Source organism: Micropterus dolomieu, linkage group LG22 (genome assembly GCF_021292245.1).
Source record: "Micropterus dolomieu isolate WLL.071019.BEF.003 ecotype Adirondacks linkage group LG22, ASM2129224v1, whole genome shotgun sequence".
NCBI classification, from domain to species: domain Eukaryota; kingdom Metazoa; phylum Chordata; class Actinopteri; order Centrarchiformes; family Centrarchidae; genus Micropterus; species Micropterus dolomieu.
Genome location: NC_060171.1, coordinates 6,112,616 through 6,126,706, shown reverse-complemented (window position 1 = coordinate 6,126,706; position 14,091 = coordinate 6,112,616). Strand labels below are relative to the sequence as shown.

Below are 14,091 nucleotides of genomic sequence, written 5' to 3'. Positions count from 1 at the left end.
GGTAGACACAAGAGGATTTCTGTCCATTTGGTTGTACATTGGTGGTGGCAGCATTCACCCAGTTCACATTATACAGAGTCACTGTAAACAGGATGTCTCACATCCTGGATGAAGTTTTGAAATGTCTGAAGTGAGGCTTCATATGCTGTGGGATACTGTATGTGAAATGTAAAGGGCAGTTTGGAGGGTTTTAAGGTTGCAGTTTTATGGCGCACCTTTTCAGAGGGTTTCACAAATTTCTGTTTTCACATGTTATTTGGCAGTTGGCAAATTGGTTGTGTTGATCTTCAAAATGTTTCATCAGTGCATTTAATATAACATCTCAAGGCTTGCAGATGCCCTGGATATACAAATAAGCAGCCCCAGTCACCAGCCAACATGTCGCATTGACTTGCAGTTCCACATATCATCGCAAATATTTGAGTATTAGTAGACCATGATGTCTGTGATCAGCAACGGCAGCAGAGCAGACACTGTGACGAATAACCTGTTCTGCTTTTCCACTGTACATGAAACTGTGCATGCTGCCCTAGCTTTTTTGCTTCATACAATGTTTTGGCCATTGAAGTGATTTTTCTCCAATCAGGTGTCTGAAGATCATACCTGAAAACAAATGATTTTTATTACTGATCACTAGTAGTTTTCCTTTTGATAATTTAGATTCACATCACCACCTTTTAGGGAAAAGTTAAGCTGATTGAATTTGTGAGCATGAAGTATATATTCATTAGGCTAAATCATTAAAATAGTAATTCACCAACAGTGGCCAGTTAGTAGGGCATAAACTACTGCAGAGCTGTGGCAAATTTTTTTTTTTTAGAAAACCTACTTGTCAAATGAAAATAAGCCTTCAGCTAATGTAACCAAGCTGCCCCACTACCTAATAAGAGGTGGAAGTAGCAAACTTGTGAAATAACAGAAAACCAAATCAATGCTTATTGAATAATGGATATATTTGGTAGTTAACCAGTGTCAATCCACAGAAGTATGAGACACAGTTTTAAAGTGCTTTTTAGTGCTTTATAAATGTGTGCAGTGTTATTCCTGAAGCTGCATCTCTGGCTCTCGAACAACTGATTGTGACAGTCGCTTGAAAACACATCATGCAATGTTTATTCATGAAGCTGTTGGCCAGACCTAGCCATTACTCCTTAGTTTCAGCTTCTTTATTGCTTTTCTGGTAACTGACAGGGTTTTAACATGATTTTTTCCTGCAATTATAAAACTTAAATGATTGTCCTAAACAAAAGGATACACCTACTTAGTAATTCAATTCATAACACGTTTAAAAAAGACATTTTATATCTTTTATGGCTGATAGTATTGTATTCTTATAGATTAGTTTTATAACTGTGTGTGTGTTTTTGGGGGGTAATTAATCTCCCATGTAGGTGAGGGCTCTCATTCCTCAATGTCTTCAGTGTAGATAGATTAAATAAATAAGCAGTACAATACAGGCTCATTCCATCTTGTGCAGTGTACCTAATGCGTTCCCCTCTTGTGTTTGCTTCTACAGTGCTTCTTCGGGGGGAGGAGGTGGTAGGGGTGCACCTCAGCACTATCCCAAGACTGTCGGCAACAGGTTTGTCATCTGGCATTTTTCTAGAGTAGACTTAATGGATAGCGATTTAATTATTAGCAGGCACCAGTGACTATTGTTTATAGTCTCCCCCATTGCATAAAAACTGGTTGATTAGAGGGCCTGAATTCCATTACATTTTTATTGTAATTTGTAACACCCAGAAGTCCTGTAACGTCACCCAGTTGCAGATAGTGTATGCATGCTTACCAACCGGGCAGTCTGGCATAATTTTACAACACAGGATAAAAAGGAAGAAGGGGTTTAAAATACCTAACATTGGCAACAAAGCACTCACACTTAATGCAAAGCATTTGTTTTGACTGATTTTTATCTCTATCTAAAATCTGAATTTTATTAAGTAAATAATAAGATGAAGCATTAAGGAGGTACTTACTGTGGCTCTACTGTGTGAGTTGGGCTGGAAAGATAGATGGACCTGGTAGTGCAGCATTTGTAGGTTATGTATAAGTATACTATAGTATAGCAACTATATTGCTAGGGCATATGTATATTTTTCTGTACCAGCCATGGTGTCATATATTCAGTATTACTCAGTCTCTCTGTGTGCATGTCTACAGCGAGTTCCTGGGGAAAACCCCAGGGCAAAGCGTTCAGAGATGGGTTCCTTCACGAAGCACTAGACGAGATGTCAACTCCAGCAACGAAAAAGAGCGTCACGATGCAATCTTCAGGAAAGTGAGGGGGTAAGGTTCAAGCCCATGTGCATATCAGAAGAGTTAATTATCCATCCCCAGGAACTATAAAAAACACTTTATTTTTTTGACTTGACTTTTTATCCAGACTAACCCAGTTAAGTTTTTCCCATTTTAGTTGTGTGCAGGTCCAATTATTGCAAAATTTATGAGATCAACAGTGAGGTGTTGTTTGGCTTTCAGAATGTAAATAAATGCAATAATGTTGCAACAGTGGTTTGGACAAAGGTTACAGGACTTGAGGTCAGGTTGAGTTTATGGCTGTCACAGTGAAGGGATTTCCCCTGCGGTGATTTAGGGTGGCTCAGCAGCATGGTATTATGCGGTGTTAAGGCCTTCTTGTTGTGTTTTAGCAAAATACCTTATTTATCCTGATTTGAGTTCTATGTAAATACACTGTATTGTAAGGTCATTAGTAGAGCTGGGCGACGAGGCCAAAATGTTATCACGATATAAAAAAAAAATTCATATCATTCCATATTGATAATTATCACGATAAATGTCAAAACATTATTTCTTTCAAGTAGGAAGTCTGTCAATTGTGTCTTGCATGATTTTCTGCTGCTCATGTATTGTCGGTTGTTTTGTGAGTTCTAGGGGACAGAGTGTGGAGTTTCGTAGTTCTGCCGTCATTAAGATGGCATGTGCTTTGCTAAAGGCACTTAAGCTCTTTTCCCCTCTGTATCAGGTGATGTTTACAAGTACAAAAGATGAAGTGATGACAGTGTTTTCCTCAGGAATGTTGGCTAGCTTGTGGTCGCCGCAGACGTTGGACTCTATGTCTGAGACCAGATAAATGAAGTAAACTACTGCATATGTTTACTTTATGTACAACAATTAAGCCAGATTTGGATCACATTTGTGCCGTTATCCCATTTTATTACATCACCCAAAAAATAAAAAGGTAAAGTCCTACAGAAGTGGACCACTGTGATCTTTGGTGAGCTGCAACCTCTGGATCTCCCTCATGCCTTTCTAATATCATGTTCAGAAAATCAAGGTGTTGAACGTGAACTCCCAAACTGGAAGAATGCTATATCTGTAAAATCAAAGCCAGTAAAGAATGAGCAAGCCAATGTGGATAATGAGATTTAGTAAACAAAGCCTGTGCATTTGGAAATCATTATTAATTGGCTCTGTTGCACTGTGACACAGCAAATCAAGTGACTGTGCAGCTTTGAACAGAAGTGTGAATGAGTGCTTAAACGGTGAAGAATTATAAAATGGTTGATGGAAACAACTGAGACATAATGAAGTGTAAAACAATAATTGAGTGAGTCTGACTTAACATTAACAAACACTGAGCTTCAAATCAACAGCCTTGCAAGTTGATGTCTTTAATACCCTTGTCGGATTGATACAGCGACAATTAATAAACCTGTTTTTCATCAGTCTGACACTGTTCTGCTTTTTTAGAGGAGAATGTAGGTTTTTGTGACAAGTATAAGATTTCTAATTAACCAGTGTAATATAATTACCTAAGCCTAATTTTGGCCCTTACAGACACTTTAAATGTCAGACAAAGCTGATCATGGATGTAGACAATAGGTGTATTAACTTAAAGTAGAGCACAGAAAATTAGGCTATTTAAAAAATAAAAAGGAAGGAAACCGCAATGGTGGAAACAAACTCTGGTACATCGCCACATGTAACTACGCGTATGGAAAAAGCCTTCTGGATAACAATATTTTATGCCAACATCCTGATCTTACATAAACATACTGACCTCCTTATCTTGCTGCCTCTCCCTTCCCCTCTTGTTTTATTTTTCTAGCATACTCAACAAACTAACGCCTGAGAAGTTTGACAAGCTATGCCTTGAGCTCCTGAATGTGGGCGTAGATTCAAAACTCGTCCTTAAAGGAATCATCTTGCTGGTAAGCATCCAGTTTTACTATGGAAATGTATTCATCCATTCTTGGCAGGCTGCTCTGAGTGACTCATACCATACACAACATGTTTTAATGACCTGAGTGGTCCCTCTCTGGTTTCTCCCTTCTCTCCTCCCTCTCTGTGGTTTAGATTGTAGACAAAGCCCTAGAAGAGCCGAAGTATAGCTCGCTCTATGCTCAGCTATGTCTGCGCTTGGCAGAGGACGCACCAAACTTTGATGGCCCTTCATCTGAGATCCAAACATCCCAAAAGCAGAGCACAGTAAGTGTGTGATTCTGCTAGACAGTTAAATACATATTCAATACTGGAGTGTATTTGTTCCCACAGTCCCACAGCTGCCATTTCTGTTCTGCTGAGCAGGCAGTAACACCATCGGTACCACTCTTTGCTGATAAAAGTAGATAGTTTTTCTTCATGATTATTTTGTCAATATTAACTCTTGCAAAATGAAATGAAACTCATTATTCAGCTCCTTTTTTGTAGTCTGTGTTCTTTTTGGCATGCTTTGATATTTCTTGGCTAATGTTTTGATTTTATTTTATTATTGTAGACCTTCAGAAGACTGCTGATTTCCAAACTTCAAGATGAATTTGAAAACCGCACCAGAAATGTTGAAAGTAAGTTCATGTCTTTGTAGAGGATTTCAGTAGCTCACTTCACCCATACCCTGTCCTGCACTAACTCCTGTTCCTCCTTTCACTTCAGTCTATGACAAACATGACAACCCTCTTACTTCTGAAGAGGAGGAGCAGCGTGCCATTGCCAAGATCAAGATGCTTGGCAACATTAAATTCATCGGGGAACTTGGCAAACTCGACCTCATCCATGAATCTATCCTTCATAAGTGCATCAAAACAGTACATGAGCTCTCTTGTTTGTTTGCTTTTGTGTGTTTGAAATTCACGTCCTTCGAATTTTTTGAAGGCACTGCTTTTCATTTTGTAACGGGAGTTAGAGTCAAAAAAATACTACATACCTTCATGAAAACAGTACCTCAAATGACCCCCTGCCTTCCTTCTTTCATTGATCTTTTCTCAAGCTTCTGGAAAAGAAAAAGAGAGTCCAGCTCAAGGATATGGGGGAGGATCTGGAATGCCTCTGTCAGATAATGAGGACAGTGGGGCCGAGACTCGACCATGAGAAAGCAAAGGTAACAGCTCTAGACTTTCATAGGCGCTGTATATGGCTTTATGTGTGTGGAACAACATGTCAACACTCGGGGAGAAATCTTGCCGGTTTTTGCTGGCATGTTTTTACTATTTTTAGTAACGTAGCTTGTTTCTTATTTCACCGTTTTAATTATACTTCATTCTCCATCTTAAGTATCACTCACTTATTGAATTTGCCTCTTTCAGTTCTCTTCACATTCACAGACCTAACGTACCTCTGCTGCAAATTACTCAGAATATAAAGGCAGATAAGACAGGTGATACGAAAAAAGTACCTGGCAGCAGGTACAAGTACAACTTTTACTCAATGGAAAACCAGAAAAAGGCGAGTCAAGGCCAGTCGAGCTGGTACTGTGCAGTGGAAAAGGGGCTTTACAATCTCTCTCTCTCCCTGTATGTCCGTTTCGGTGACTTTCTCCATCAGTAGTGTATAAGTCAACGAAAAAAAACAACTGGTCTTCTGGACTTTTCCTCCGGTGATTCCGTTCACAGCAGCTGAGCTGCATGTTGACAAGGCCTGTTGACGACGTAGCCTATCAAAACAAAATCAACGTGGTAGCTAATGAATAACACCTGACTGGTGTGTTCACTGTCGCTTTACCTGGTCCACTCTTGTAAAATATCCACAGTGTCGCGACTTGTAACGTAATCACCTTGTTCCTCTGATAAATGCTACAATGTGTTCCCTAACCTGGGCAGACTGCCGAAGTAAAGTGTATGTGTGGGGAAACACTGAATGAACCATGTTTTTCTTTTTACAAGCCAGGTCTTTAACAGTGTCGACCAGCACTGTGTCTCCCTCCATCTTGTTTAGAGTTTGAGTAGACGGCTGCGTGCAGATGCAGAGGTAGGGGCGGGGCTGCACTGTGAGGGATAGAGAGAGGAGCAAACGCTGGCAGGACTTTACAGAAACATTAATTAACTCAGCATCAAACTATATCTGTATAAACTGTATTGTCTAATTTCATATCTCTTTTGAAATATCGGTATACCTAATGATACTGATATACCGCCCATCCCTACTCACAACCAGTGACAACTTAAGTTTGCTGCTATACTGTATGTGTGAGCCTGTCCTCACTTTGTCTCTCCTTCATTTCTCCAGTCTTTAATGGATCAGTACTTTGGCCGTATGCGATCCTTAATGAACAACAAGGAGTTGCCCGCTAGGATCCGCTTCTTGCTGCAAGACACAGTGGAACTGCGAGAAAACAACTGGGTCCCCCGCAAGGCTTTCATCGACAACGGACCAAAGACGATTAACCAGATCCGTCAGGATGCAGTGAAAGTGAGTCGGGTGAAATAATTGTGATCAGATCGCCCGCATTTTGGGATTGTTAATGTCCAACATCAGAAGGTTGAGGCATGCATGTGTTAAAACGTTAAACTTATGACCCTCTCTCCCTTACAAAGAACCGGTTTCTGCACGTCGGCAAGCAACAATTTGTGAGGAGTCATCAGGACAATGTCTTGATAAAGATTGCACAGATTGCAATTAAGTCTTGATAACAATAATGTCGATTAGTACTGACTATTTAGTTTTCAGTGTATGTTCTTTAGTTAGATTTGATTAGATTTGTAACCACGTTATTGCGCAATTTAATGACACCAGCTCTGTTCTGTGTTGCTGTAGGATTTGGGTGTTTTCATCCCAGCACCCATGTCTCAGGGGATGAGGATGGACTTCTTCCTGGAAAGCCCCTTCATGCCCAACAGAGTGAAACTAGACAGGGAGACTCTTGGGGGATTGGCCGATATGTTTGGACAGATGCCGGGTATGGGCTTTCTTCCTTTTGGTATCATAACCCGTGAAGCCATATCCCATTATGTTTTCATTTCATTGGCATAATAAAGTTCTTAAAAATGTCTCATTTACCTTAAGAAAACACAATTTGTGTAGTTGTTGTGGTGTGTATATAGTGATGATGATCTAAAAGTGATACAAAATGGTTGTTTTGTTATCGCCTTGGGGAGGCCATTTTATATTTCAATCCAATGTTTCTACTGTTTGGTCTCACTCTGTATAAAATCCGTACTAACATCTTTGTACTTTGTTTCCTCAGGAAGTGGGATTGGAACTGGTCCTGGGGTTATTCAGGATAGGTACTCGCCCACTATGGGACGCCATCGCACCAACCCGCTCTTCAATGGCCACAGTGGTCACATCGCCCCTCCACCACAGTCACAGTTTGACATGGGGCCAAAGTCTTTTGTTAAGTCCAACCAGGTAATCCTGCTAACATTGGACATATTAATTAAAAGTAGTCAGGCTAACAGTGATTTGATCTTTCTTTACAAATCCGGAGGTTACAGCTTTAAAAAAAGGTGATCCTCTATGCCCACGTGACTTTCGACAGGTTCAGAACCAGCATTTCCTCAACCAGAACCAGAACCACATGGCCCAGCAGCAGGTCCAGTCCAAGGACATGCCTCCACGATTCAGCAAGAAAGGACAGCTCAATGCAGATGAGGTAACTAGAAGTAGTTGTAGCTGGGTTGCAGGATTTGCTCAAAAACATCATAGCAGTTTTTACTTTGTATTAAAGTGAAAACAATCAGGCCCCATTCTGTACCGAGGTAAAACCTTTGCAGATAAGAAACTGCACAAGGTACAGGACGATGATTAGGATTGTTGGCTGGATTGTGAAGGCCTACCTGCAAGGGTTGAAGTCTACATGCCCAGTGATTATAAAAAGACGCGTTATTCTGAGGAATACAACCTGCTACCAGTCTTGCTTCTACCTTTTACTCTGTCTTTAATCTCCATCTTTCCTGTCCTTCCTCCACTCTTCTCCTCTTTTCTTCAAACTGGTTGCTGGTCCGCTGACTGCGATTATGAGAGATGAGGGCATGGATTAAGCAAATTCAGATTTTGTTTTTAAATATTTTAAAGACTTGCCATGACTAATGTATTGTATTCTCCATGTTCATGACGCTTTATGGACGTACAGATCAGCCTCAGACCTGCTCAGTCATTCCTCCTCAACAAGAACCAGGTACCCAAGCTCCAGCCACAGATCCCCACCATGATGCCTCCCAGTGCCCAGCCCCCCCGCACTCAAACCCCACCTCTGGGACAGGTGAGAGACACACTCTTAATCACATTTTGCCTCTAGCTTAGTTTAACAAACATAATCATAGATGGGCAGTAGAGCACAATTTAAGAATACAGAAATGTTTTAAAGATAATGTAAAGATGAGGGCCTTGCCAAACCCAATCATCATACAATGTTATGGTTTCTTGGTCGAACTATTTCAGTGTAATAATGACATGACCCTTTCCCTCAGCCTCCACAGCTTGGCCTGAAGACCAACCCTCCGCCCATCCAAGAGAAACCTCAGAAGACAAACAAGAAACCACCTCCTGCTAGGGAAGAACTGCTTAAAATGACGGTAGGAGGAACAAAAATTGCGCATCTTCCACAGTGTTCAGTCTAGAACTGCTGCAGGATATAAGTAATGGTATATTGCTCTACACATTTGACTGGGCACAAGAAAACCAGCAAGGAATGCAGAAAGGAGGAGAATAAGTTAGAAACATAGGTTGTGGCAATAGGTTGTATTAATGCATTCCTAACAGCACCTGACTGTTCCCCATTTCTAAGGTGCTGTGTCTCGGTTGGCAGCTTATCTTTAAAAAATAGCACTTGTGGGTTACGATTGGTTCACGACCAATACAAGCATCTCCCTGCAGATTAATGTCCTGCTAACTAAACACTTATAGCCTTCATATCTGAGTAGTCACAGCCGCTGACAGCAGGAATCAGTTTGCATGTTTCATATTTGTTTATCAAACTGACCACAGTTCATTTCTATGCGCTTAAATCTTCACTTCAGGAGGCGATTATGACTGAATACTTGAACAGTAAGAACCTGACTGAGGCTGTGAGCGGTGTGCGAGAGATGAGGGCTCCCAAGCACTTCCTGCCAGAGATGCTGAGTAAGATCGTCGTGTGTTCCCTGGACCGTCCTGATGAGGACAAGGAGCACGCCAGCACTCTGATCCACACACTCCGCACTGAGGGCCTCATTACTGGAGAGAACTTCATGCAGGTACACACATCCAACATTCATTGTTTCTCACTTTCATAGTAGACGGACACACAAACAGTTATCGTTCAGAAATTGAAATTGATCAATTATAAAGAATAAAGATACTTGGTTACAGTAGCAGTTTGTGGTCTCTACCAGAAATGATTGCATCTATTAAATCCACCACAATATTTTAGGGATTTGCTTAGAAGGGGAGGAAGCAAAACCATCTGACCACTTAATTGGCAAAGAAATAACAATTTTAATTTAATAAAATTACAATGAAGTACCCATAGAGGTTGCTGTAATTAATCCTAGCATATTTGTCACTGATGAGCCCAGAAGAGGGCTGCGGCATCATTCACGCTCTGGCATTTCCCTCCATGTGTGCAGGCTTTCCTCAATGTCCTGGACCAGTGCCCTAAGATCGAGCTGGACGTGCCCCTGGTGAAGTCCTACCTGGCCCAGTTTGCGGCTCGGGCCATCATAGCAGAGCTGGTGAGCGTGGCAGAGCTGGCTCACCCCCTGGAGAACGGCACCCACTTTCCCCTCTTCCTGCTCTGCCTGCAACAGACGGCCAAGCTGAAGGACCGTGAGTGGCTTACTGACCTCTTCCAGCAGAGCAAGGTCAACATGCAGAAGATGCTTCCAGGTACTTTGGTCCTCTCTCCTGTGCCTGTTGTTCACATAGCCATTGAAGTTGCTACATGCATAAACTACTCCCATCATCCAACTGATAAAATCTTGACAAACGTTTAAAAATCCCCACTCCTCTACCCCTGATGCATCCTACTGCAACAGGCTTTGTCCATTGCGACCCCCCTCTGAATATGTGATTTGTTCTTCTTGGCAGAGATCGATCAAAACAAGGACCGCATGCTGGAGATCCTGGAGGGGAAGGGCCTGAGCTTCTTGTTCCCTCTGCTGAAGCTGGAGAAGGAGCTGCTGAAGCAAATAAAGGCAGACCCCTCTCCACAGTCCATCTACAAGTGGATTAAGGACAACATCTCTCCCAAGCTTCACACCGATAAAGGCTTTGTCAACATCCTCATGACCAGGTAAATATACAGCACTATATTATAAAGAACACTGAAGCTTAAACAGCGCATGACACCTAGTGTGATTGCCATCGTTTGCATTCCCACTGCTTAGGGCTTTAATAACCATATATTTTTTATTATCAATTTGTCGTTTGGTATGTAAAATGTGAGGAGTGGAAAAATACACATTATTTTAAATATCAACTTAAATGTATTCAGTTTACAATGATTTTACATGGAAAAAGCAATGAAATAAACACTGGAGTCACTGAAACCACCAGATTTTTATAGTCTTTGCTTGGGAAATGAATTAAGATTAATCAATTATCAAAATAGTTGCTAATTTTCTGACATAGCAGCTCTAAGATTAGGCAGTTGTGGACGTTTGTACTCAAACATGAGGTGTTTTATTTACTGCTAAGGTGTATAAATTCAAAGAAATGGAGGACCACATATTGGAAATGATCTGACTGTAATAAACTGTTTTTTAAAAACCAAATTTTTTTCCCCAGTTTCCTCCAATACATCTCCCAGGAGCTGTGCATGACGGAGGGTGATGAGCAGCTGGCGGCCCCCTCCAAAGAGCAGCTGGAGCAGGAGAAACATCTGTTGCTGGCCTTCAAGCCCGTCATGCAGAAGTTCCTGCATGACCATACGGAGCTGCAGGTCAGCGCCCTCTACGCCCTGCAGGTGCACTGTAACGCCAGCGGGTTCCCTAAAGGTACAGTTCCCCCATATTTTTGACAGTCTAAAAGTACTAAAGTACCCAAATAAGTTTGAGAAAGTTTAGAACTAATATCTCCATTACATTGTTTGTTCACCTGCCAGTTAATCATTTTGTCATTTTTTGTCAAGTAGTATGGCTACGTTCAGACTGCAGGCCAAAGTGACCCAATTTCGTGTTGGTTTTTTTTTTGCCCACATCTCAGATCTGATCTTTTTATGACAGTGTGAACAGACAAAGTCACATGGAATCTGATCTTTTCCAGTTCGGAATTCGGCCACTTCCATATGTGGTCCAAATCCGATACAGATCGGATCTTTTTAAATGTGACCTGAGTCTGGGCACTCAGGTTGGAATTGATGCGACTTTGACGCGAGTCTAGAGCAGCTGTTGTCACATTTCTGCCGAAGACGGAGCCTCGGTGAAGGAAAAAGCTCCACAAAAGCTAGTATTAAACAGGCGGCTCTCTTTCTTCTTTACCTCGCTATCATCTGCCCACAAATTTCCTTTCTTACACCTGAAATCCACCGGACCGCGAGCTCTCATGCTACTGAACACTTGTCATAATTCGGGAGAAATGTGACCCGTGAGAGGACGGTGAAATACGGGAGTCTCCCATGAAATTTAGGGGGGTTAGTAAGTAGGAGCTAACCTCTGTGGCTCTATTTACTTCTATACAACAGCGTGCTGCGTGTGACCTCGTGTTATTCTTCTGCACATGTGGGTCACTTTCAGGCTGCAGACCGTTCACACTGGAGTCTGATATGGGCCACATAATATAATAACAAGTAATAATATAATAACGGTCAAACAAAAATCGGATCTGGGGGAAAAAATCGGAATTGAGCATTAAGGCCTGCAGTGTGAACGTAGCCCAAGTTGTGTCTTGTTATATAGTAATGGTAAATGGTTTTGTCATTGAAAATTGTACAGCAGCACCTGGTGAAAAAAGTGATTTTGGAAGTACATTGCTAGTAGAACAAATTTGCTTGTTTTTTTTTTTTTAGTGGAAATATTCATTAATGCTCTTTTAAAATTTCTGTCCACCAAGGCATGCTGCTGCGCTACTTTGTCAACTTCTACGACATGGAGATCATTGAAGAAGAAGCCTTCCTCGCATGGAAAGAAGATATTACCCAAGAATTCCCTGGAAAAGGAAAAGCTTTATTCCAGGTACAGTATGGGTTTTTGCAGTGCTGGGATTGCTCTCAAGCCATGCTAATTAATGTGTGTGTGTGTGACTGAATATCTTAAATTTGTACAAGATTTTGTGTAATTTTTCCACTTTGTTTTCGCTCTGTCAGGTCAACCAGTGGCTCACCTGGCTGGAGACAGCGGAGGAGGAGGAGTCGGAGGACGACGCAGATTGAGAAACCAAGCAGAAGCATCATGGTGTAGAAGATTGACCTTATCTTATTAGAGTCACTTTTCCTTTATTAAAACTCCATGCTTAATTTAACCACTACCATGTGGCAGTCAGCTGCTTCTGTCTTGCAAATGTAAACTGAAAGCTTGTACCTGTAGGGAATCATGTGTTACCACCGGTACAGTGGAGATAGGCTGAGAAGCATCATTTTGATCTGTTGCCTAATGGATGTTTGATTTTGGATCTGTGTCCTGATCAGCTACATGAATTCTGGAGTGTCTCAACCATGTGGTGTTTTCTTTTTGCTCTTACTGTATTAAGTTTGTAACTTTTTTTCACTGTAAGCATGTCTTTCATTTAAATTTTTACTGATTTGAACCTTCCCCAATAGGAAACTGCTTTATTTAAGAAAGTATAGGAGTTCCACCTAAATAACTAAATTAGTGGTCTTCTTCTCTAGTAAAAAGCATGAGACTATTAACAAAATCTCTTGTCGGTGACCTGCTTTGTGATTCAAAAGCAGGTGTGATCACCCTTTGCCTTGTGGTCCAGCCTGGATTTCCTTCCATCACACTCGTGATCCTTAAAAATAGAGGGGATTAACAGAGGGGATTAAAAGAAATCACCAAACAGGCTGCAGATGGATCCATATAGTGAAAGAACAAGACAATATGTGACATTCAGTCTTTGTTTCAGAAAGTGTGGAGAGCAAGAGAGTCCACTGAAGTCAGATTGAATCATAAGCTGGCAAAACATTAAATGGCTTAGTCTACCTAAAAGCCAATTTTTTATTTTTTTTTGTGATTGTTAACCCTCTTTTGTTAGATTTCCCTCTTTGTTGACTATTATTACATGAGTGGTTGCAATACTCATAATCCTCCAAATGTTACAATATTTTTAAAAAGTTGCAATCATTGGTGTGCCGCTGTAACGTTTCAAAGTTGCCTGTGTTTCTACCTCTTAGTTAGATGGGCTTTGGTTATTTTTTTTTGTGCTGGGATAATGGAATCTACTAAGAAGAACCTAGAGCCCAAGCACATGCATAAGTATTGGATTTAATCTTAGCCTAATTGCACAATAAATTTATCAAAGCAGTCTCTTCCAATGAAGCTTCACATGGTTTACAAGTATTAATGTTTAAGAACAGAAAAGGCTTTTTATTAACATGACGCGCCGCATCCTTCTTGAGAAATGTACCTGTTAAAAGGTGGGGTTTCAGAGTTTCGGCTCGCCCAGAATTTGGAATGACACTGTGAATGTGGCCTGTTAAATTTTGATTGCTCAACAATGAAAATGATACAAATGAATTTGTAATGTTTTTCTTAAATTGACAAAATATAAGCAAACCCTGAAGATAGTTGTGATTGACCCCCCTCCCCCCCTCACCTCACTAAAATAAGTAACATTAAATGAATAAGAAACATCGACTTTTACCTATGAATTGTGCTCACAAGCCATGTTAATGTACAAGGCAATAGATTTGGTTCATATTGCAAGGTATTCGAAATTATCGTGCACCTCTGTTGCTTTAATATCAATAAAGTCCAGTACATGAGCACCAAAATTATTTCT

The 14,091-nt window shown here is 40.9% G+C and overlaps 1 protein-coding gene and 1 non-coding gene across 2 annotated transcripts in view; both read left to right on the top strand.

Moving 5' to 3' along the window:
- The window catches only part of eif4g2b (eukaryotic translation initiation factor 4, gamma 2b), an 18,506-nt gene extending 4,423 nt beyond the window's left edge, over positions 1-14,083 (top strand). The window contains exons 3-21 of the mRNA XM_046037016.1: positions 1,517-1,582; positions 2,161-2,286; positions 4,070-4,172; positions 4,318-4,449; positions 4,739-4,805; positions 4,894-5,045; positions 5,228-5,338; positions 6,463-6,645; positions 6,991-7,132; positions 7,421-7,584; positions 7,715-7,828; positions 8,309-8,437; positions 8,646-8,750; positions 9,195-9,410; positions 9,783-10,041; positions 10,243-10,447; positions 10,942-11,150; positions 12,205-12,326; positions 12,458-14,083. Of these exons, the coding sequence (XP_045892972.1) occupies positions 1,517-1,582; positions 2,161-2,286; positions 4,070-4,172; positions 4,318-4,449; positions 4,739-4,805; positions 4,894-5,045; positions 5,228-5,338; positions 6,463-6,645; positions 6,991-7,132; positions 7,421-7,584; positions 7,715-7,828; positions 8,309-8,437; positions 8,646-8,750; positions 9,195-9,410; positions 9,783-10,041; positions 10,243-10,447; positions 10,942-11,150; positions 12,205-12,326; positions 12,458-12,523 (2,671 nt within the window). The 3' untranslated portion in view covers positions 12,524-14,083. The remainder of the gene's footprint in view (positions 1-1,516; positions 1,583-2,160; positions 2,287-4,069; positions 4,173-4,317; positions 4,450-4,738; positions 4,806-4,893; positions 5,046-5,227; positions 5,339-6,462; positions 6,646-6,990; positions 7,133-7,420; positions 7,585-7,714; positions 7,829-8,308; positions 8,438-8,645; positions 8,751-9,194; positions 9,411-9,782; positions 10,042-10,242; positions 10,448-10,941; positions 11,151-12,204; positions 12,327-12,457) is intronic.
- Positions 8,033-8,209, top strand: LOC123962562. Its single transcript, XR_006822994.1, has one exon. It is a non-coding gene; the product is annotated as a small nucleolar RNA SNORD97 (small nucleolar RNA).
- Positions 14,084-14,091: the final 8 nt, after the last annotated feature.